The sequence below is a fragment of the Anolis carolinensis genome, chromosome 3, assembly GCF_035594765.1.
Source record: "Anolis carolinensis isolate JA03-04 chromosome 3, rAnoCar3.1.pri, whole genome shotgun sequence".
Taxonomy (NCBI): domain Eukaryota; kingdom Metazoa; phylum Chordata; class Lepidosauria; order Squamata; family Dactyloidae; genus Anolis; species Anolis carolinensis.
The window spans coordinates 19,454,596-19,476,636 of NC_085843.1; the positions used below are offsets into that span (position 1 = coordinate 19,454,596).

The 22,041-nt window shown below is 40.9% G+C and overlaps 1 protein-coding gene across 4 annotated transcripts in view; it reads left to right on the forward strand.

The window, feature by feature from the left end:
• The window catches only part of amotl1 (angiomotin like 1), a 128,723-nt gene extending 107,321 nt beyond the window's left edge, over positions 1-21,402 (forward strand). For all 4 annotated transcript variants that reach the window (XM_008108081.3, XM_062974557.1, XM_008108083.3 and 1 more), the window contains 7 exons: positions 465-610; positions 1,624-1,773; positions 8,376-8,566; positions 10,127-10,255; positions 11,942-12,171; positions 13,874-14,149; positions 15,723-21,402. In XM_008108081.3, coding sequence (XP_008106288.1) covers positions 465-610; positions 1,624-1,773; positions 8,376-8,566; positions 10,127-10,255; positions 11,942-12,171; positions 13,874-14,149; positions 15,723-15,829 — 1,229 coding nt within the window. In that variant the 3' untranslated portion in view covers positions 15,830-21,402. The remainder of the gene's footprint in view (positions 1-464; positions 611-1,623; positions 1,774-8,375; positions 8,567-10,126; positions 10,256-11,941; positions 12,172-13,873; positions 14,150-15,722) is intronic.
• Positions 21,403-22,041: the final 639 nt, after the last annotated feature.

Sequence of the window (22,041 nt, forward strand, 5' to 3'; positions counted from 1 at the left end):
GGCGATTTTTAAAAGTTTTTATAAACAACATTTTAAAAAAAAACTACAAGAGGGATCTTGCATTTTCTATCTAATGACACAAGATTAACAGGGGATCATTCCTCCCAACTTTCAGAAATACAAATAAATCTACTGATTTAAGGGATTTTTTTAAAGTTTTCATAAAATTGAACAGTTTAGGGGGAGGGATAATTTTCTCCTCTCCTGATTGGTACATTCTCATCCCAAGGCATGTTGGGAAATGTAGTTTAAGGTAGATATTTGGCTTCCCACACTTCCCAAACCACGTAATGCAACTATATTGGGGATACTTCGAGGCTCCCTTACCCAAGGTCTGAGTCTCCCTCATTTGAGTCGAGCATTTTCTAACCAGTAGTCCGTACTGGTTCTTTGAAATATACTTGTGAGATGTGATCTGGAGTTGTTATGATTCAGTTGGCCTTGGACTTCTGTTGCCCTTCCAGACAAAGAGTACCTGAAAGAGAAGGAGAAACTAGAAACGGAGTTGGCGTCCATGCGCCTGACCAATGAGGAGCAGAGAAGGCACATCGAAATCCTGGACCAGGCTCTGAACAGTGCGCAAGCCAAAGTCATCAAGCTGGAAGAAGAGGTGAGATCAAGGCATACTTTCACACTTCTCTCTCTTTCTCTTTCTGTATCCTCCTCCTAATAGACACACACCAAATTCATACACAGTTTAACTCAGGCATGGACTGTTAGGAATTGTGGGAGTTGAAGTCCAAAACACCTGGAAGGCTGAAGTTTGCCCATGCCTTGTCTAACTCCTATATCCAAGACTTCCCAGACTTTGTGTGGACTTAGAAAATGACTAGAGTAGACTTAATTTTTGGATAATTGAAACTGTGGATACCAATCTTGTGCATATGCAGGATGTGTTGTCCTCACTTTATTCCTATCAATTACCTCTATCTCCTAACCTTAACTTTTTCTCTTCCTGACAAATACTACTGAGTTCATGGTACTTCACTTCCGCGTAGCTATATTTAGGATTGGAGTCTGGATCAGTTGGTTAATATTTTTCAGCACGTACTGGTTTTTAGGAGCCAAGAAAACAAAACCTCTTAAGACATAATAGGAATTCTTTCTTCCCAGTGGAGGGGCCTGTGAAGATTCAAATTGTGCTAGAGTAACATCCTCCAATGTATTGAAGTGCTTTTCTCATCATGGAAACTCCTCCCAATTGTCACTCTTTAAATCACGAGAAAAGCTAAGAGTCTAAGGAGAGGTGTGAACAGTCTTGGGAGATGGACTGGAGAATTAATTTCCAAGTGTCCATGCCAGAAAGAAAGAATTAAAGTAAATTTGGGTGGCTAAACAACAAGGCTGGGAGATAATATTGAATCCTTTTCTCCCATTCTGTTGTCTTGGTGGCTGATTTCAAACATCTGAAGACCTTCCATGAGGAAGACAGAGGAGATGTCTTCCATGGTTCCCCAAAGGCTAGTTCTAGAACTAATAGAGAAGGAGATTTAAGTTAGAAGGGGTTTCCTAACCAAAGATGGTCAGTAAAGTTGAAACTCGACCTACATCCAGCACTGTAAATCTTACATTGTAGATCTTCATCCTCCCTTCCAACACTGACGTTCTATATCCTGTCCACAGCTGCGGAAGAAACAAGCACATGTTGAGAAGGTAGAGAAGCTTCAGCAGGCATTGACACAACTTCAGGCAGCTTACGAAAAGCGGGAGCAGATGGAGCACCGGTTGCGCACCAGGTTGGAGAGAGAGCTGGAATCCTTGAGACTTCAGCAGGTGAGATCGACTGGGGATTCCTGCATCGTGTGTTTCCTGAAGGCTCTTTGAAGGCTTTGGAAGTCCACATCAAGGTCGAAGCCACATCCCAATACCTTACAATTAGGTTTACATATAGTTCTGACCAGTCAAACCCTGCAGTTGGGCTCACATTTAGTCAGTTTAATTAAATGAGCAATGCCTTAACCCATCTTCTCCTAGGGTTAAGTGAGGGATACATTTGCCTGTGAATTACTATTTTCACTTGTACACAGATCTTTTTTAAAATTAATTTCTGGATTGTGCAATGAAATCAAAAGCCTTCCCTTTCCTTTCTGAATGCCACTAGGTTTATTTGGGATCTGTCACAATCTGCTAGCATAACTAGTCTCTGTTGGTTCAGCAGGGGCTTTCAGTGACTTTTGACACTATTTACCTTTCTTCTTCTTTTTTTTCCTTTTTTAAAATTGTGTCAGAAGCGAATTGAGAACATACTGCAAGTTGCTTCTGGTGTGCGAGAATCGGCCATCTACAAAGACGTTGCCCAGGGGTACTATCTTGCTGGGAGGCTTCTCTCATGCTCCTGCATGGATAGGGCTGACAGACGGGAGCTCATCCTGTCTCATAGATTCAAACCTTCAACCTTCAGGTCAACAGTTCAGCCGGTTCAAGGGTTTAACCCACTGCGCCCCAGGTTACCTTTCTGAGATGGGACTTGAAAGCACTGTTTTGCAATGAGCTTAGTTTCCTCCTGCAGAGGCAACCAGAATTGTGGTTCTGGGGGATCAATTCTTTGGCATCTGGTATTTGGAGTCCTGATAGGCAATGGAAGAAGGCTAGGGGAGCACATTTAGGTTTAGAGGGCACACCACCCACAAAAAAAGTTTTTTTAAAAATTGCTGCCAAAAAACATTAAAGGCTTTTCTACTATGTCTTAGGCTTCCCTGATGCCTTTTTCTCAGCAATTTCCAGATCATGCTCTGCTTTTTAAAGACTTCTACTGAAAATCAGTTGCCTTTGGGAAGTCAAAATGTGGCAAAAATGCCCATCAATACATCCCAAGAGAGCATTTCAGGGCTTAAAGAAAGAAATTGACCCCTGGAAATCACAAAAAAACAGCTCTTTCTTTTCTAAAACAATGTCTGTTCCCAGTAATAGATTAGACAAGGCAGAACAAATTGAAATTTAACCCAGATAAGAAGAAAGGGGTCCTTTTGGTCAATTGAAAGCTAGATCAGGTCATGAGAATTCAACCTGTGGAGATGTAATATGCAAGCACCTGTGAGACTAGGAGGTGCAAAGGGGTCTCGTAGCACCTTTGAGATTAACTAAGGGTGCTTCTGCACAAACATTGTAATGCAGTTCAAAGTCGGCTTGAGGGAGGGGTGTCCACAAAACAAGCACTCCATGCCCAATGAGCGTTGTAGCAAGAATCAAGTCAGAAACAGTGCATTAAAAAACCTCAACCGAAGGCTCAAATCCAAGACTGAAAAATGCAGAGTGTTTGTTAAGACACCGCCAGTGCTCAAGCACTTTAAAAAACAGCAAAACATAGCTGACCAGAAAGTAAATAGTGACTTTCCCAAGAGAGGAAACCACATCATTCCTATGGGATCACTTGCTTTCTGCTCCGTTGTTCTCATTTCCTGTGTCCTGACATGTTCCAGTGCCAATCTTGGATGGACATGGATATGCACATCGGAACATCTCAGCAAAATGGGTAAGGGACAAAACCCTGCATTTTCCAGAGGCTGTCTAGCTGCAGATATTGTGGTTCATAGGTTTGGTTCTAATCCACAATCAGCTAATATTGTGGTCATTGCCCCTGCCTTTAACCAGCCTGGGGGTGTTTTTGTAGGTGCTGAACAGTGAAACCAGATCATTTTAATCCACTTCCAAATGACATGATCATATTTGTGTAGACCAGTGGTTCTCAACTTGGGGTCCCCAGATGTTTTTGGCCTACAACTCCCAGAAATCCCAGACAGTTTACCAGCTGTTAGGATTTCTGGGAGTTGAAGACCAAAACATCTGGGGACTCACAGGTTGAGAACCACTGGTGTAGACACACCCTGAGAGAAAGGATAATTATGGTAACCAGTAATCACTTAGTTTTATGATGTCCTGTTCATGCACAGCTGGAATTTCCTATGTCCCCTTTTGAATTTTTTAAATGTTTGCAAGCACTTTTATTAAGCACACGTGTATACACACTCAAACAAACCAAAACAATCGTTGTTGCATGTGGCCCTTGGACCATAAAGCACAGAGAGGAACTCAAACATGTATAAACTTTTAGCAAGATATAAACCTACTGTGATTCCCAGGATATTTTTTAACATAGACATCTGGAAAAGCCACTTGGCTCAAGTCCATTTTAAAAACAGAGCAAGTTTCTTGTACATAAAAAAAACACCTTTGCTTATACTTGGGAACTTTGTATGCCTTTAAAAACTAATGTGCACTTACTGGTTTGCATAAAATACCACACCGTGGTGTTTTTATGAAGCAATACATTGTGATCTTTTAAATATTTTTTTAAGAATTCAATGGTAGGTATTTTTAGGGTTAATAACCAAAATGGGGAAGCTCTTCCTTGAGACAAGAATCAACCTGTGTTCGTTTAATGATTGGCTTATTATGTACTAATCCACATGCCGGAAGACAAACTGCTGAAGCCAGGTTTTTCTGAGCAAGTTCTACCAATTCAATTACTTGGCTTGAGCAAAAGGCTCCTTTGATTCAATTAAAGGGCTTTTTTCTAGGAATGACTTTAAAGGAATCTCATTGTCAGCTGCCAAGCTGGACTTTAAAAGATGCCTTAGGGATGTCTTTAATGCAGATTTTGTGCTTTTGAGCACAGTAAGCCTTTGGGAGTTGCAGAACCAGGAATACATTTGCTTTTCCAAGAACGACAGTATAAGTGCATTTTACAGTAACTTAATGAGGGATCGCTCTCACTCCTTTTTCATTGCAATTGTAAGCTACTTTTATCGTTGTAAGGGAGTGGCCTCACCAAATAAAAGTTTGATTTTTTAATTTTTATTTTACTATTTTCAAGCTGTGGATGTTTATATCCTTGGAGACAGAATCGGTGGATATGCAAGGCTAGCTGTAAATAAAATCTCTTAGACACTATATGTAATGATAGCACTGGAGTGCTGCTTTAACTGCTTTGGCTACATGGTTTCGTATTGGAGCAGGACTCTAGGAGACTAAGAGTACATCTATACCAGGCATAGGCAAACTTCGGCCCTCCAGGTGTTTTGGACTTCAACTCCCACAATTCCTAACAGCCTACCGGCTGTTAGGAATTGTGAGAGTTGAAGTCCAAAACACCTGGAGGGCCGAAGTTTGCCCATACCTGACCTATACTGTAGATTGAGTCCCACTTTGACATCACTTTAATTACTATGTCTCATCGCTCTCGAATCATGGGAGATGTAGTTTTACAAGGGCTTTAGCCTTCTCTGCCAAAGAGTGCTGGTGTCCCACTAAACTGGAACTCCCAGGTTTCCATAGTATTGAGTCATTATGGTTAAAGCAGTGTCAAACTGCATTAATGCTACAGTGTAGAGCCAGCCTACTCGGCTAAATAAAAACCACTGGGTGACTGTAAACAAGTCACACTCTCTCAGCCTTAGAGAAAGACAATGGACAATTACTTTGTGCAAAGACAACCCTAGAATAGGGTCACCATAACCTGGAAGACACGTGACAACATGCTTTGCAGTGCATAATAAACCTAACTACAGTAGAGTCTCACTTATCCAACGTTCTGGATTATCCAACGCATTTTTGTAGTCAATGTTTTCAATACATGGTGATTTTTGGTGCTAAATTCGTAAAAAAAAAAGTAATTACTACATAGCATTACTGCATATTGAACTACTTTTTCTGTCAAATTTGTTGTATAACATGATGTTTTGGTGCTTAATTTGTAAAATCATAACCTAATTTGATGTTTAATAGGCTTTTCCTTAATCCCTCCTTATTATCCAACATATTCGCTTATCCAACGTTCTACCGGCCCGTTTATGTTGGATAAGTGAGACTCTACTGTACTTTTAATCATGGAATTAATAACTTTGAAAAGTAATGCCTTTGTGGTGAGAAAGTGTAAGAAATGGACACTGACATCCACTGATGAACTTCTTTGCATCTTTGAATTATGGTAGAGCTGTCCTCAGCCTCTCCTAAGAAGAATTTCAGTCTCATTGCAATTTTACCCCTCCCAAGAAATATTGTCTGGTACTCTGAATGGGCATAATTACGAGATATATTGAAGTTTACATAAATGGGGTTGGACCTAGAAGGTACCTGGGGTCATCCCTTCTGTAAATAAATTCACTCACACTGTTTCTGGGAGCAAGAGTTTAAATTTTAAAAATAATCTTAACTAGAGTAGTCTATCGATTCAGTGAGATTTACACAAAGGTAATGGTGTTTATTAAATTCAGTGAGTCTATTCTAGCTAGAACCAGCAATTAGATTTAGGCCATGGGCATGAATCTTTGGGTTCATCCCACACTGTAGACTTAATGCAGATTGATATCACTTTAACTGTCATGGCTCGCTGCTGTCGAATCACGAGAGTGGTCATTTTACAAGGTTTGTAGCTTTCTTTGCCAAAGGGAGTTGATGCACCCCCAAGCTACAACTTTAAAATCAGAACAGTATATAAGGAACAACACTCTGAAAATAGGAATTCCAGACATGAATCAATCAGGGGCAGCTAACACCTCCGAACAAAAGATTCCCCCAGGCAGGAAGAAGCCAGGACTTAAGCTTGCTAGGCTATTCAATGCTAATCAAGGTGATTAATTACAACATTCACACTGGCTTCCAACTGGCAAGAGTTCTTTCTCCCACCCTGGACCTTCCACAGATATATAAACCTTCCTTTCTTAGTTTTCCCATATACCTCACAACCTCTGAGGATGCCTGCCATAGATGTGGGCGAAACGTTAGGAGAAAATGCTTCTGGAATATAGCTATACAGCCCAGTAAACACACAACAACCCTACAACTCCCATGATTCTGTAGAATCGAGCCATGGTAGTTAAAGTGGTGTCAAACTGCATTAATTCTGCGGAGTAGATGCACCCAATCCGTCCTGAGTAAGTTACACTAGGAAGAGAAAGTGTGGCTGCTTACTGGCTCGAATGTGAATTAAAAGCACACATGGAAGTATTTTTGACATGCTGAGTGAGGCCTGCTGAGGACCTGGCAGGACATAAATAGAAGAGCATTTAAATAGCTGGTTCAGAATTTGTTTCCTGCAAAGATATGCATATCCATAATGACAGGATCAGATGCAGGCATCTTTCCAGCACACAGCTTGTTCATGGTATTTGACAAAATAAGACAACCTTCCCCTGGCTTACCCAGATCAGTTTTGACCATAGATCTTCATCCAGCCAAAGTAAGACCTAATTAACAGTATAACCTCCACATTTGCAGGTTTGACTTTTGCTGATATGATTGTTGGTGGATTTGATGCAAAAGTTTTCTCTAGGAAACTCCATAGTTTCTCCAGTGTGGCCTTATGGTCAACTTTCAGTGGAAGTTTCCTATAGAATTGCACTGGAGGATCTAGAGATTCCAAGACAGCTGTTCTCTCGAGTTAAAAAACATAGCACCCCTAAACACAGCGAATGAGGAAGGCTGACTGCAATCTTGTTTGTGTCTACATACACAGAAGCAAGCATGCTCTGGTTAAGACTTGACACAGAAAGGTTGTGAGGTATATTGGAAACTAGTCAAGTGAGATTTATATATCTGTGGAAGGTCCAGGGTGGGAGAAAGAACTCTTGTCTGTTTGAGGCAAATGTGAATGTTGCAATTGGCCAGCTTGATTAGCATTGAATGGCCTTGCAGATTCAAAGCCTAGGTGCTTCTTGCCTGAGGGAATCCTTTGTTGAAAGGTGTTAGCTAGCCCTGATTGTTTCTTGTGTGGAATTCCCCTGTTTTCTGAATGTTGTTCTTTATTTACTGTAATGATTTTAGAGTTTTTTAAAAATACTGATAGCCAGATTTTGTTCATTTTCACAGTTTCCTCTTTTCTGTTGAAATTGTCCACATGCTTCTTGTGAATTTCAATGGCTTCCCTGTGTAGTCTGACATTGTTGTTGTCAGAGTGGTCCAGCATTTCTGTGTTCCCAAATAATATGCTGTGTCCAGGTTGGTTCATCAAGTGCTCTGCTATTTCAGTAGCTGCATTTCCTTTGACAACAAGACATGGTGTATTTTGTTGGAATCTACCTTGTTTTGATGTATCAACCCACCTCTGCTAAAAAGTAATGGATTCCTAACAAGCAAAAACACATATTCTGAATCCATGGTTCATTGTTAGCTGTGGTTTGTTGTGATACTTAAACCTGTAATGATTGCTTATCCATGGCTTCCTCTTTCAGCTGCCTACTTTGGAAACAGAGCTAACTAAAAGGGCAAGGGAAAAACAAACCAGCAATGGGAACACAAGGAATGGGTTGTTTGCTCATCTCTGTGGCTTTCTGGAAAGTGAGATGCTGTATTGGATGGATCTCACATCTGGTCCAGCAAGTCTCTTCTTATGTTTAGAATAAACCTTTTAAACTGAATTTCCATTTGTTTCACTCCAGAGGCAAGGGAACTACCAGGCCTCCCCTTTGCCAGAGTACAATGTGCCCGCATTAATGGAGTTAGTGCGGGAGAAGGAGGAGAGGATTTTGGCTCTGGAAGCTGACATGACCAAGTGGGAGCAGAAGTACCTGGAGGAGAGTGCCATCCGACACTTCACCATGAATGCTGCAGCCACTACTGCAACAGAAAAGTAAGGCACAGCTATACAACGTGATTGATTGCGTGTTTCTATTTGTCCACGAGTGAAAAAAGAAGGATAAACATAAAATCTAACATGATGTACATACTATCACAAATTCTGCCTTCATGTAGTATTATGGATGATTTTTGCTCCGGGCACATAGTCCTCCTGCTGTTGTCTTCACACAAGCCATGATAACACCAGGAAGCCTCTAATCACAATTTCCAGTTTTTGCTAAACTTTTAAAAGAATGCTTATCAGTTTCACAACAAACTAGGATCTTAATTTACAATGTGAAATTGGTTTAAAACCCCGATTTGTTCTTAAGCTGATAACTGTTGTTTTCTAGTTTGCATGAAGTGGAAAACTGGTTCATTAGAAACCTTCTGGTCTAATTTACTCATGCTGTAGAGGAGAGGTAGGAGCTGTGCGTATTAGTGAAAGATCTGTTCCTCCCTTAACTTGTTAAGTTACATTATAATCACCAAAATCAGACCTTTTTGTTCCACAATATTCTCTCCAGGGAGGAATGGGGTGAGTCATCATCTGCAATGAACAAACAGAGGCTCTGCTTTGGAAGACTTGGGAATTCAATACATTCTGTAGTTGCTCAGTTCTTGATCTGATCGAGAATTTTGTAACTACAGTATGACCCCTGTATCTATGTGGACATGCAAAACCACAAATAATAGCAAACCATTACTACAGAATTGCACTGTTCATTTAGATTTCTGATGAGGTGCAGATTTGAGAAAGAGTGACCCTGAAAGAGTGTTCGCTCTGAAGTCTTCCACCAGTCCCCTCAAATCTCCAAACTTCATGTTTTTAAAGAGTCCACCAAATGTGCGCAAATTCATTAAAATTTCCTTCCTTGGCCCACAGGCACTGCAGAAGCAGTACTACCCCCAAATAACTCCATCTTTCTTTGCAATTCTTCTCAAAATTATTTTTCTATTTTGTCAGAAGCTATTTAAGTACTGCAAGTCGCTTCTGGGGCAAGAGAATTGGCTGTCGCCCAGGGGACGCCAGGTGTGTTATCATCCTGCTGGGAAGCTTCTCTCATGTCCCCCGAAGCTAGAGCTGACAGTCAGGAGCTCACCCCATCTTTCAGATTTGAACTGCCAACCTTCAGGTCAGCAATCCAACCTTCAGGTCAGCAGTTCAGCCAGCACATGGGTTTAACCCATTGCGCCACTGCGGCTCCATTCTCAAAATGATGATAAGAGATGAGAGAGCTTCACTTCCTCTTGCCGGTTTGAGAGGTATTTGAGCTTGCTGTGTGTGGACCGTGGAGCTTGCATCAGTCTGAATGGAGGATTGGCTCCTGCCCCTGTATAGTGACCCATACCTAGACACTGTTTGGGAAGAACCATACCTGAGTGATAGAAATATGTGCCTTGTTCACAGAAGATCCAGCATCCAGTCCCTGGTATATCTAGTAGGCCATCCTGTGCAAGATGGACAACCAAACCAACCATAAGCGGCTGTCTTATATTTGTTTCTCAGATCAAATGGGAGGATATAGATGGGAGGATGTGTGTGTGAAAGATATTTGTCTTATGTTGCCAGGGAGGCCCTAGCCACCAATCACTCAAGGAACGGCAGCTATAGCGAGAGCTCCCTGGATGTCGTCCGTTTATGGCAAGAAGAGGAGGAGATTTTGCAAGCCAACCGGAGGTGTCAAGACATGGAGTACACGTAAGAAACAACTTGTTAGAAGTCCTATTTTGGGGTTTATTTTTATGTACTGCTACAATGCAATCCTAGGGCTATGAAGGTTGCGTACCCCTTATTAACACAGAAGCCTTATTCAGTCATGTATTGCCTCAGAAGATGAACTTTGCGTAATGGCATAATGCACTCAATGGCCCTATCTATCATTGCATCCACATTGGCTCTGTCTCCCTACCACTATCCATGCTTTGGAGGAAGGGAGGTTTAAAAAGAAGGGTTTGCTTCTATTCTATGAAACGTAGGCTCTTATGCAGTATAAAATTACAGTATTTACAGTATTTATATTCCGCCCTTCTCACCCCGAAGGGGACTCAGGGTGGATCACATTACACATATAAGGCAAACATTCAGTGCCTTGACATAGAACAAAGACAAAGACAAACACAGGCTCCGAGCTGGCCTCGAACTCATGACCTCTTGGTCAGAGTGATTGGTCTCAGCTGGCTGCAGCTGGCTGCTCACCAGCTAGCGCCACAGCCCGGATTATGCAGAAACTTCCAAGATTTGAAGTCACCTTTTGGATCATATCTCCACCCAATCTGAACATCTACTAGGCCCGGGCTGTGGCGCAGGCTGGAAAGCAAGCCAGCTGCAACAAATCAACAAATTACTCTGACCAAGAGGTCATGAGTTCGAGGCCAGCCCGGTGCCTGCGTCTTGTCTCTGTCTCTGTTCTATGTCATGGCATTGAATGTTTGCCTTTATGTGTGCAATGTGATCCGCCCTGAGTCCCCTTCGGGGTGAGAAGGGCGGAATATAAATGCTGTAAATAAATAAATAATAAATAGATTTTGGGAAGATTCTTGGAACAATAGCGAGATAGGAACTTTCTTAATATTGAGTCATTGGTCCATTCAGTAGAGCTTTCTTCTCAACTCTGGGTAGACATTGGCTTTCTGTGGAGTTTTTCTTAGCTGTGCTTGAAAATCATGGGTCTTTCTTGGTTGTGGATAGTTTTCCATCCAAGCACTGATCTGGTTCAACCTTTCTCAGTTTCTAAAATCAGACAGGACTAGATGTTTTCACAGTGATACAGCTGAACCATGATAAAGCCATGACGGTCGTCTGTGTAATATAGAACTGAAATCCCTTTTTAGACCTCACATATCGTACACGGATAGGGGGCATGCATGCCAGGGAGACCCAGGAAACTCAGCCTTTTCCTTCCCATCATGCAGCATTAAGTAGCATGAGAAGTTAATTGCCAAATAAGGAATGTAGTAAATGCATGTTTCATATAAATGGGGCAAATTTCTTGTTTTGTATTGATGGTGCAAGTCAGGTGAGTATTTGTGACATTGTGAGCTTGCCTTTCTTCTAATAACTTCATAGGTCCAAGATCAACTTGTGAATTTCATCACCCAGTGGGGACTTGAATATGGGTTTCTAAACCCCAGCCCCACACTCTTAATCCCACCACATGCCATTGGCTCATCTAAAATGCTTTTTCTGCAGCAGAAGTGCAGGAAATGACCCATATAGCAAGTCTAGTAAGATTGACTTTGTAGCTTCTGATAGAAGGAGTTACAACACTTTTTGAAAATGCGTTCTATTCATATTACTAGACAGTATTTTATCTTTTAGGGACCAGATCATGTTCTTTCATATTGTGACTCACCTCTGGAATCTTCTGGCCTATCTATCTCATAGGATAAAGAATCTGCATGCAAAAATCATTGAGAAAGATGCCATGATCAAGGTCCTCCAACAGAGATCCAGAAGGGATCCTGGCAAAACGGATGCCGTGAGTTTGCGTCCTGCTCGTTCGGTTCCATCAATCGCCGCAGCAACAACAGGGACCCATTCCCGCCAAACTTCCCTCAGCAGCAACCAAATGGCTGAGGAGAAGAAAGAGGAGAAGACCTGGAAAGGGAGCATAGGTGAGTTCATCAGTGCAAACCCAACCCTTGTAAAGAAAGGACCCTATTCTCCCTGCCTTCTATTCTCAGTGTTTTCTCATGTTGGGTTTGTTTGGACAGTGAAGATGTCAATGTTTCACAATTTGTATTAACATTTAATATATTTTCATACTCGTTTTTTAGCCTTTCGTTTTATTTTGTTGTCTTCCAAAGATATGTGTGTTTGTGCATTACAGTTCCTCAGTTTTGCTTTTGCTTGTTATCTCTTCCACTTGGGCTTATTCCATTCTTTTGGGGTTCTGTTTGCAGCAATTTCATGAACATGTGCTAGGACACTTCCAAATGTATATATTCCTTTAATTAGGTTTGTGTTTTTGTGAGACTTGAAGGGCATCTTTTATCCTCCATTTTCCTTTGAATTATTGTGCTATAGTGTAAAACAAAAGGAGAGAAGATTATGTATTTCTTTGTTCTGATATGCCCCAGAATTTAAAAGAAATCCATCTGGGAGAAGGGAACAAAGTGCTGCAGACAGTGTTGGAATTGGCATAAAAAGGATAACAGAATTGGCATTTGGATAGTTTTAATCCCAGGAACTACAGCAACAAATGCCATAACCACACAACCTATTTCCTCTGTCTAAAATCACTTTTTCAACTTCTTGATTCTTTTCTTACATCAGTTTATTTGGATGGCATTAGGGTTTTTTTTAACTTACTTTAGATTCAGACTAATACATTTCATCATGTTTTTAGAAATATTTCTTCCATTGTATCTGGAAAACTCTGGTTGAACAGGGACAGTGGGTTGGTAAAACAAGAATAAATCAAATGAGACTTGTAAAATTACACATTTGTTAAATAAATTTGGTCCATTATGATGAGGGTGTTTAAGGATTGATATTTTATCAGAGTCAGGGTTTGGAAGTGTTACTTTTTTGGGATAGAATCTCTCATAATCCTTCAACCAACATGGTCACAAAAACATGTTTTTCCAAAGTCTAGTAAAATATTGACATTAGATACAAAATGTACTGAAGGACCAATTTAAATGCACAGCATTGTCAGTCATCAGTGATGTAAGCAGCTTAATTAATTTGCTTTCTTTGTGGTAAACTTTGAATAGAAGCTTGTTAGTAAGTGAGAATCAGGAGGGGAAATTTAGTTCCACCTTTCATAGTTTTTTTTGGCCATAGTGGACTACTGGCTTTAGGTTTCAGTTCCCTCTTCCTTAGCTTTCACTTCCTTGACTCTTAGTTTTATCAATCAATGGGACATCCGAGTCAGCGCCACAAAGTTACTCCTATTCCTAGATCCTGCATGAGTCTTTACTCACCCCTTCTCTCCCATGAGTTTCACTACAAATTGACAGTTTTCTTCTCTGAACAGTTAGGAATATTTCTGGAGCTTCTGTGTCTTCACACCAAGCCAATTAACATACATCAAAAGTTTCCAGAATCTTTCATATTGTAGGAGCCACCAATTGTATTTTTGAAATAAATTGCTTGGGTGAGAAATACTTTTTTCAACAAAAAGAAATCACGGGGAAAGGACAGTTCTATGGTTTATGTATGATGAATTGTCACATTCATTTCAACTTGTTGTAAGACACTGTGTTTCTCATTTAATTACTTAGAATTTTTGGAGACTAGGCCAAAAATGTAGTGATTCTGGCTTTCCTGAAAAGCATTTCCCCCTGTGTTTTCTCCTCCTCTTCCTTCCAGGTTTGCTCTTGGGGAAGGACCCCAGTGACCACTTGCCTGCACCATCGCTGCCTCCCCCGCCACTGCCTTCTTTGCTGTCCTCCACATCCTCATGGCCAGTGGCCATCTGCCATATGAAAATGGGCAGCAAAGACAGCAGCACCCAGACAGACAAGGGCTCTGAACTTTTCTGGCCCAGCACAGCTTCTTTTCCAGGTCGAGGGAAATTCGGTAGTACTCCAGGAGGCAGTCCAGCACTGAGACACGCTGGAAGCAAAGGCACCGGAGAGAGACTTGGTAAGTTATTCTCTCTTGAGTAGAAGCATGTGTGAAGAATTCAGAAAAGTGGGGGGAAATAGCTATTAGAAAAAGATATATGATTCATTAATTGGGTTCCTATGCTGCTGCAACACAGTAATCTGCCAGGGCATCCTGCCCATAATACCTGACTCCAGTTGGTTGAGTGGTAGATAGACATTTTGAACTGGGGCAAGCTGCCTAGCAAACATTTCTTTGTTGTCCCATCCAAAAGTGGACTGTAAAGCTATTAAAAGTGGTGTTGACATGGCCATTTTATGTAAAGCATTGGTTCTCAACCTGTGGGCTGCGGCCCAGCAGTGGGCCACGAGAACAAAAATCCGGTCTGTGAACCTCCTTCCTTTTTATTTATTTTATTTTATTTTATTTATTTTATTTCCGCTCCTTGACCATTGCATTGAATAGACCACATCAGCTCTAGATGATAAAATATGACTTTCTCTAGGCGAGCAGATGGCGGCTACTGGATGACATATGTTTTGTTTCAGAAACTAGAGCTGATGTGGTCTATCCAATGCAATTTTCTGAATCAGCACCCCAAAAAACCAAACCGAACCTAAAGTTGACCAACAACTGATTCATTACCCTTTTGGTATTAATGTTGGAGAGTGGTCCCTGGTCAAAGTGGGCCATGGTAAAAAAAAAAAAAAAGGTTGGGAACCATTGATGTAAAGGATATCATTTTACTATGCCATTGTAAATAATGAGACTTGAGCATCCATATATTTTGATATCAATGTGGGGTCCAGGAACCATATCAAGAGTCTGTTGTATACACAAGTTCAGTTGTTCTTTAAAATGCAAAGCTGCTAAAGAATCAACTTCATTGTTGATTTATCTGCTCCAAGTATACTCATCAGCACTTTTCACCTCTGAGTTCATGAGGGAGAACAGTGCATAGTACACACATACTTATGTATGAAAAGCCTCATAAGGGAGTCCTTAGTCAAGTGCTGGTTGGCCTGTCTGGCTCAAACATAAAAGATATATTGGACTATATGTTAATGGGCAGTAACCACAGAAATACAAGATTAATGCTCCACTTTTGTGCATCATTTTGTAAAAATAAATAGTGACATCCAGTAGTCAAATAGTATGGGACGAGATGTTTTTAACATAATATAGTTTTAAGGTCTAGGTTATCTTTTTGAGACTTATATCCAAAGCAGAGTTTTATAAGTTATCTTTTATAATGGTGTTAAATTTGAATTTATATCCTACCCTAATGTAAACATTGTACTGATGTGGATGGGATTCCCTAATGGTCGCTGACCATATGAAAAGATTTGACTGAATTTCCCTTACAAGCGGGGAAGTAGCATGGTATTGTGTAGGTGTGTATACAATGTGCACAATCTTAGGATGCAGGATACAATATTGTGGTGTGGTCTGGTATGGGAGGAGGTCCATATGGGGTCCATCATGAGTTACAACACTGGGTGCCACCAACACGATTATGCCACTGTAAACAAATCACAATTGAGAGAATGGATAGTATAGCTGTTTGCTCCAAGCAAGATTCATTCTTGGCTTTCTCCCTTTTTCTCCACAGAGAATTCTCCTAGCCATGGGAAGCTACCTGAGAACAAAGGCAGGGTAAGCAGTCTCCTTCACAAGCCTGAATTCCCAGATCCGGACATGATGGAGGTCCTCATTTGAAGCTGTGGAAGCCTTTTCTGCTTTTTGTGCAAGTGCTCACAAACCTCAAGACGGGGTGCTGTTGCTGGTTTTTCTTGTTGCTGTGTAGGACGTAGGACTTTCTGGAGAACAACATGAAGCTGGAACAAGGAAATTTAAGTGTGGAAGGAAAGCCTAGGTGAATGTGACTTTTTGAGACCAAGAGAAGGGAAATGAGATGTCGGAAATGAACGTTTGGGACGTTTGCTATGTACAATCAACCAAGTTTTAATCGATGGGATGTAGTGGATTTGACGAAGCGATGGCAACAAAACATAGGAACGAAACTGCATTTTTTGTTGTGAAGGCACTATTTTGGAAAGGTGCAATGAGCGCACCAAATACTCTTCTGCAAGTATCCATATAGTAGCATCACTTGTTGGTTAACAAGAGCTGTTACATTCTCCATGTGAAACATGTTGTACTGCATATATATTTGGAACAAGGGAGCAGGACTTCCAGATATAGTTTTAGATATGATCCTGCTGCCTTCTTCCTGCCTATTTTTGGGTCGCTCTGCTATCCTCTGATGCTTCTCAGTCCTGGAGGCATGCATATATCTGCCATTGTGGGGAGAAAAAGCTTTGGGAGATATCTAACATACCCTTTCTGTAGATTTCTGACACCCTGCGCCTGTATTTCATATTTATTAGACAAGAACAGTATCCTTAATGCTGTTGGCAACACAGAAACAGCATGGACCTTGTGAAGTGCAGCTTGTTGCCTTCCAGATGAACTGAACTACAAATCCTGTCTTTTCCAGTCAGTGTTGCTATTGGCTACTCTGGCAGGAGAAGGATGAAAGTTGTAGTTCAACCCACTCAGAAGGTAATAAGTAAGAGGAAGCTGGTTTGGAATAAAATGTCCAGATCCTAAAGAAGTTATAGCTGTGGTTGATGAGATACTCTTCCAGAAGGGCAGCCATTCTCTTTTGGGGGGGAGCAAGAAACCAACCAGCTGAACAGAGTCTGGAGGCATTTTGAAGCCTAACTCATGAGCTTTCATAAGCTGGAGATGGTTTGTCTGGAGGCTTGTCTAAAAAGTCTCTGTAGGGCCATCTTCTCCCCTACAATCTTGTCTTCATCTTGTCCTGTTGTTCACTTGCCTGCTTCGTGGCAGTGCTGTGGCTTCTACCTCTGTGACGTGACCAATGCTACTGACTCTGCCAGCCTCCTTTTGTGCCTGACTTGACTTTTTTTACCCTAAATGTAAACACTTACAATGAGGAAAAGACCAACTTAGGCTAGAACCCTACTCTATCGCATGCTTTATATATGCAGGGGACTTTTATAAAATTGTATTCAAACATAAAATCCATGCCCTCTTGCATGCTGATCCCCAAACTTTGGTCTTCCAGATATGATGGACTTCAGTTTAGCCAACGGTCAGGAATTCTGGGAGTCCAAAACACCTGGAGGATCAAAGTTTGGGAAGTTCCTGCTCTATGGGCACAGAAAACTAGCATATTAAGAACGGAGCTTGATTTCCCTTTTCATATGGTTTTGCCAGTCCCAATCTTATTCTCATTTATTGCCATTTCCTTGGGCCCTAATGTCAGCTATTTATATGCAGTTATGACACATGTACTTGATTCATATGTTAAAAGGTCAAAAATGTAATAGCTGAGCTGTTTCCCCTCCAAGATCAGATTAAGCTGTAGACATACACTAGTTCTTAGAGTATTTTTAATAGTTTGGCAGAGAGATTGCTTCCTATAATTCAGATACAACTAAACTTTGTTCCTCCAGGTGTTTTGGAATTTACCTCCCAAAATCCCTAAACTTCTGTGGCTTCTGGAAATTGCTGGCTGGAGTTTCAGGGAGATAAAGTTTAAAACATCTAGAGGACCAAAACTGGAAAATCAGGGCATGCATCCTTTATTTTTATCTCTGGCTAAATAGACACAGTTTGTCTATTTGCAGCCACATAAAAACCTTCTCTATCCTTTGCCAGAGGTAAAAATGTGTAGAGTCCATGCCACTGACAAACTCTTCCATGTACTCACATTTTTATGAAAAAAATTATTATCTTCTCCAGGCTTCATATGTTCCATGTCATTTGTGTCATCGGTGAGATTCACAGGCTCCATTTCTCATGTTATTTTGGATACAGATAAGGTGTTCGTTATTTTCTTCTTAAGATAACTTATACATTTGAACTGACTTTAAAGTGCATTTATTTTTACTTGTATATTCTCTATAAAGTATTCACTTAAGGGTCACTTTTTTTTCTACCAGTTTGAGAAAAGAACACGAAATACAAATTGCAGGAGTTATGTATATTGCAAGTATTTTAAGCATTGGCTTTCAGTATTGTGGAGATTATATTAAACGATTAGACAGCTTAATGATGCTTTGCCATTAAAAAAAGTCCACCCTTGGATTCATCTGCTAGTTATGTGTATTGGTATATTACTGATAGACTTGTTCTTGCTAGTAAGGATATTTTTGTACACCACCAAAGTTTATGGTACTCTTCATTGAACTGTAAGTAGAATCACTTACACAATACAACCTCCATATCTGTGGGACCATTATCTACAGCATCCAACTTAATTTGCTCTCTCTAGGAAGTCTTTATGGTAACCTTCATAGGTTGTTCATTTGAATAGTACTCACTATTATCTATAGTTTCCTGTTTCATTAGCATATAAATGTAAACAGTTTAAAACCACATGCACAAACATGAGACGGTCAATTTCACTTCCATCGTCCATCTGGATTCTGTATGCTTTGCCTGACACACAATGGATTAGATCCAGACTATGTTAATTGAACTTAGCTCCCTTCCCAATGAAATCAGTGGGACTTTACATAAGGAATTAAAATATGTGCATAAGGAGAAGTAGTAAGCTAGTCGACTTTTCCTCTTATTGTGCTCTTTATTTGGAGAGCAATAGTCTGAAAAGAGGAGCCTTTGCTATGTGTAGAGACTCCACGGTGATCCATGTGGAGAACCTCCACTTGTAGCAGATACTCTCCTTTTCAGACAACTGCTCTTCATTCAAAAATAATTGACAACAGATACTGTGAATAAAGAGAGCAAGCTCAACCCTTCCCTCCACGTTGTCACTCTCTTCATGTGGAGAACAGTTGTCTGAAAAAGAGTATTTGTCACAAGTGGAGCTTCTCCAGATGTCTGGATCACTGGAGAGTCTCTTCAGGTGTTACCTATTGGTTTTTCATGGGAGCAAAGTTCAACTAACTCATTAGCTTTTTGCACATAGTCATGGAATGTTTGATGATCCACATTGCAAAGCTAGTCACTTTCAGCAGCGTGTTTGTTGTGTAGCACTTCTGGACAATGTGTTGTCAAAGGCTTTCCTGGCTGGAATCACTGGGTTGCTGTGAGTTTTCCGGGCTGTATGGCCTTGCAGCTTCAAAGCCTGGCTGCTTCCTGCCTGGAGGAATCCTTTCTTGGGAGGCCATTCAATGCTAATCAAGGTGGGCAATTGCAACATTCACACTTGCTTCAAACAGGCAAGAGTTTTTTCTCCCACCCTGGACATTCCACAGATATACAGGGTGCTTGAAAAAGAACTCCCAATTCACCATTTAAATTAAATGAATAGGGAGTTCTTTTTCAAACACCCTGTATAAACCCCACTTGCCTCGTTTCCAACAGATCTCACAACCTCTGAGGATGCCTGCCATAGATGCAGGTGAAACGTCAGGAGAGAATGCTTCTGGAACATGGCCATACAGCCCGGAACGTTCACAGCAACCCACTTCTGGGTTTGAGGATATGTGTTTGCAGCCTGGTTGCAAGATACTGTGTCATGAAGCTAGAGGTCACATTGGATGCTGACCATAAGGATGCATCCACCAGGGTTGGTGTGTATCATTCATATATGGTCTGTACATTTGATCTCCCTTCAGTGGAGTTTCAAAGGAACCCATCACAAACAATAATAGTACCTATATTGTCTTGGGCAAGGGAATGAGAGCACAATAATATCCCTTTTGCACTAAAAATAATTACCTGAAGCACCATTGACCCCATACTCAATCCTATTTTTTTCATATTTTTGAGATTTAGTTGGAGGTGTCATTGGGACCACTGCTTGGCTACTTTCTGCCTTCTCCAGTTCTGAGAGGACCTTACAATATCTTCATGGGAACACTCTGACAACAATGGGCAAGCTTTGTGTGATTCTTTCCTTTCTTCTCCCCTTGCTTTCTTTCCCTCCTACAACTTATCCCCTTTCCCTTTTTTCCTTCCTTCCTTCCTTCCTTCCTTCCTTCCTTCCTTCCTTCCTTCCTTCCTTCCTTCCTTCCATCCATCCATCCATCCATCCATCCATCCATCCATCCATCCATCCACCTACCTACCTACACATGTCACCTTTCTATCCCATTGACATCACAGGGGCCACTTCACCTAGAAACCAATGTAGTGATATCTCAGATGGCCACTTCACCTAGCAACAGCCAACCCAGTGACATATTTATTATTCTTTATTTACTTACTTATACAAACTATGGCAATAATTCAATGCCAGATTCAGACAATAACAATAACCATAAAACACAGTATTATAAACCTATAAAAACATATACATATCAATTATAAATAATCTTTCAGATGAATAAATCATATCAAAGGTCTGGCACCAGCTGAGCTTTATAAGCATTGAACCAATTGCTTTCACTGTTCTTACACAGATTCTGTCATACTCATGGGTCATATTAATTCCCAAAGGCTTACTTAAATAGCCAGGTCTTAGAGGGCCACTTCTACCTAGCAATAGCCTTTGTGGGACAAACGTACATACATTGATTTTATATATATGGAGAGAAGATTTGTAAACATAAATAGCCATGGCATTGGATTCTGCCCCAGCCACTTATAGCACCCCAAATGTAAATTTGCACCAAGGACTTCATACGACTACAGAAGGAGACTTGCTACACATCTTCCATGCACACAAACTGCAAGCAGCTTACGGGTGCATAGCCAAAAGGATCAAGATAGAAAATCTATGTTTGTCTTGTGTGCAAAGGTTTACACAAGTTTGGTGTTAATCTGTGCAACTCCCATGAACAGGTGCTGGTCCTTGACATGTTTCCGGAAAAGACAGGCATAATTGTACTCAATGGACAAGTGCCAGTTTCTGACTCACTGGGAAACAACAATTGCCTGTCTCCATAGCTTTAGATCGTTCCAAGTTAGAGCACAGTTTATGTAAAATACTGCTATTAATAAAAGTAGTGGCTTAACTGCAGCAAAAATGTTTTCTGGTCTGCCCAGCACCTTTGACGTGTATGCTGTGGTGTTGTGTTATGTGACACTTGTGTTGTGCTGTTGGGTTCCAGGTAAACCATTTGTAAGATATTGTTCCCCTATCCTACTGTTGGCCGCCTGTTGTACAGAATGGCTGGTGCAGAAAGTTGTACAGTTGGAGTGTATTAGTAGATATTTGGGGAAATAAAGAGTGTAACACCCTTCACAGCAAATACTGATAACCTTGGCCAGCCAAAGATTTCCCCATTTTCTGCTGCTTAAATTTGTGCCTTAATATTGTATATAATAAATGTGTTCAATGTTCCCTCCCATTGCTTCCTCCAGCTGTTGACTTTTCTATATGAAATGTGTTTGGTCAAAGGTAGAGGTTTTCCCCTGATGTTAAATCCAATCGTGACCGACTCTGGGGGTTGGTGCTCATCTCCATTTCTGAGCCAAAGAGCAGGCGTTGTCCATAGATGCCTCCAAGGTCATGTGGCCGGCATGATTGCATGGAGTGCTGTTATCTTCCTGTCAGAGCAGTACCTATTGATTTACTCACATTTGCATGTTTTCGAACTGCTAGGTTGGCAGAAGCCGGAGCTAACAGCGGGAGCTCACCCTGCTCCCTGGATTCGAACCGCTGACCTTTTGGTCAGCAAGTTCAGCAACTCAGTGGTTTAACCTACTGCATCATGGGGGCTCCTTGAAATGTGTTTGGGCAAAAACTTTTATTGTCTTAGTGGGTTTTTGAGACTGGTGCCTGAGGCAAATGTAATCATCCAGCATCAGTTAGCGTTAAATCCAAAACATATTAATTCCGTTTTGCTATTGATTTTTCTATCTATTTTTTCCTCTATAGACAGGCACACATGAAGGATAAAATTGCCTAATATGATGTATCTAGGTAAAGGTAAAGGTTTTCCTCTGACTTTAAATCTAGTTGTGTCCGACTCTGGGTGTTAGTGCTC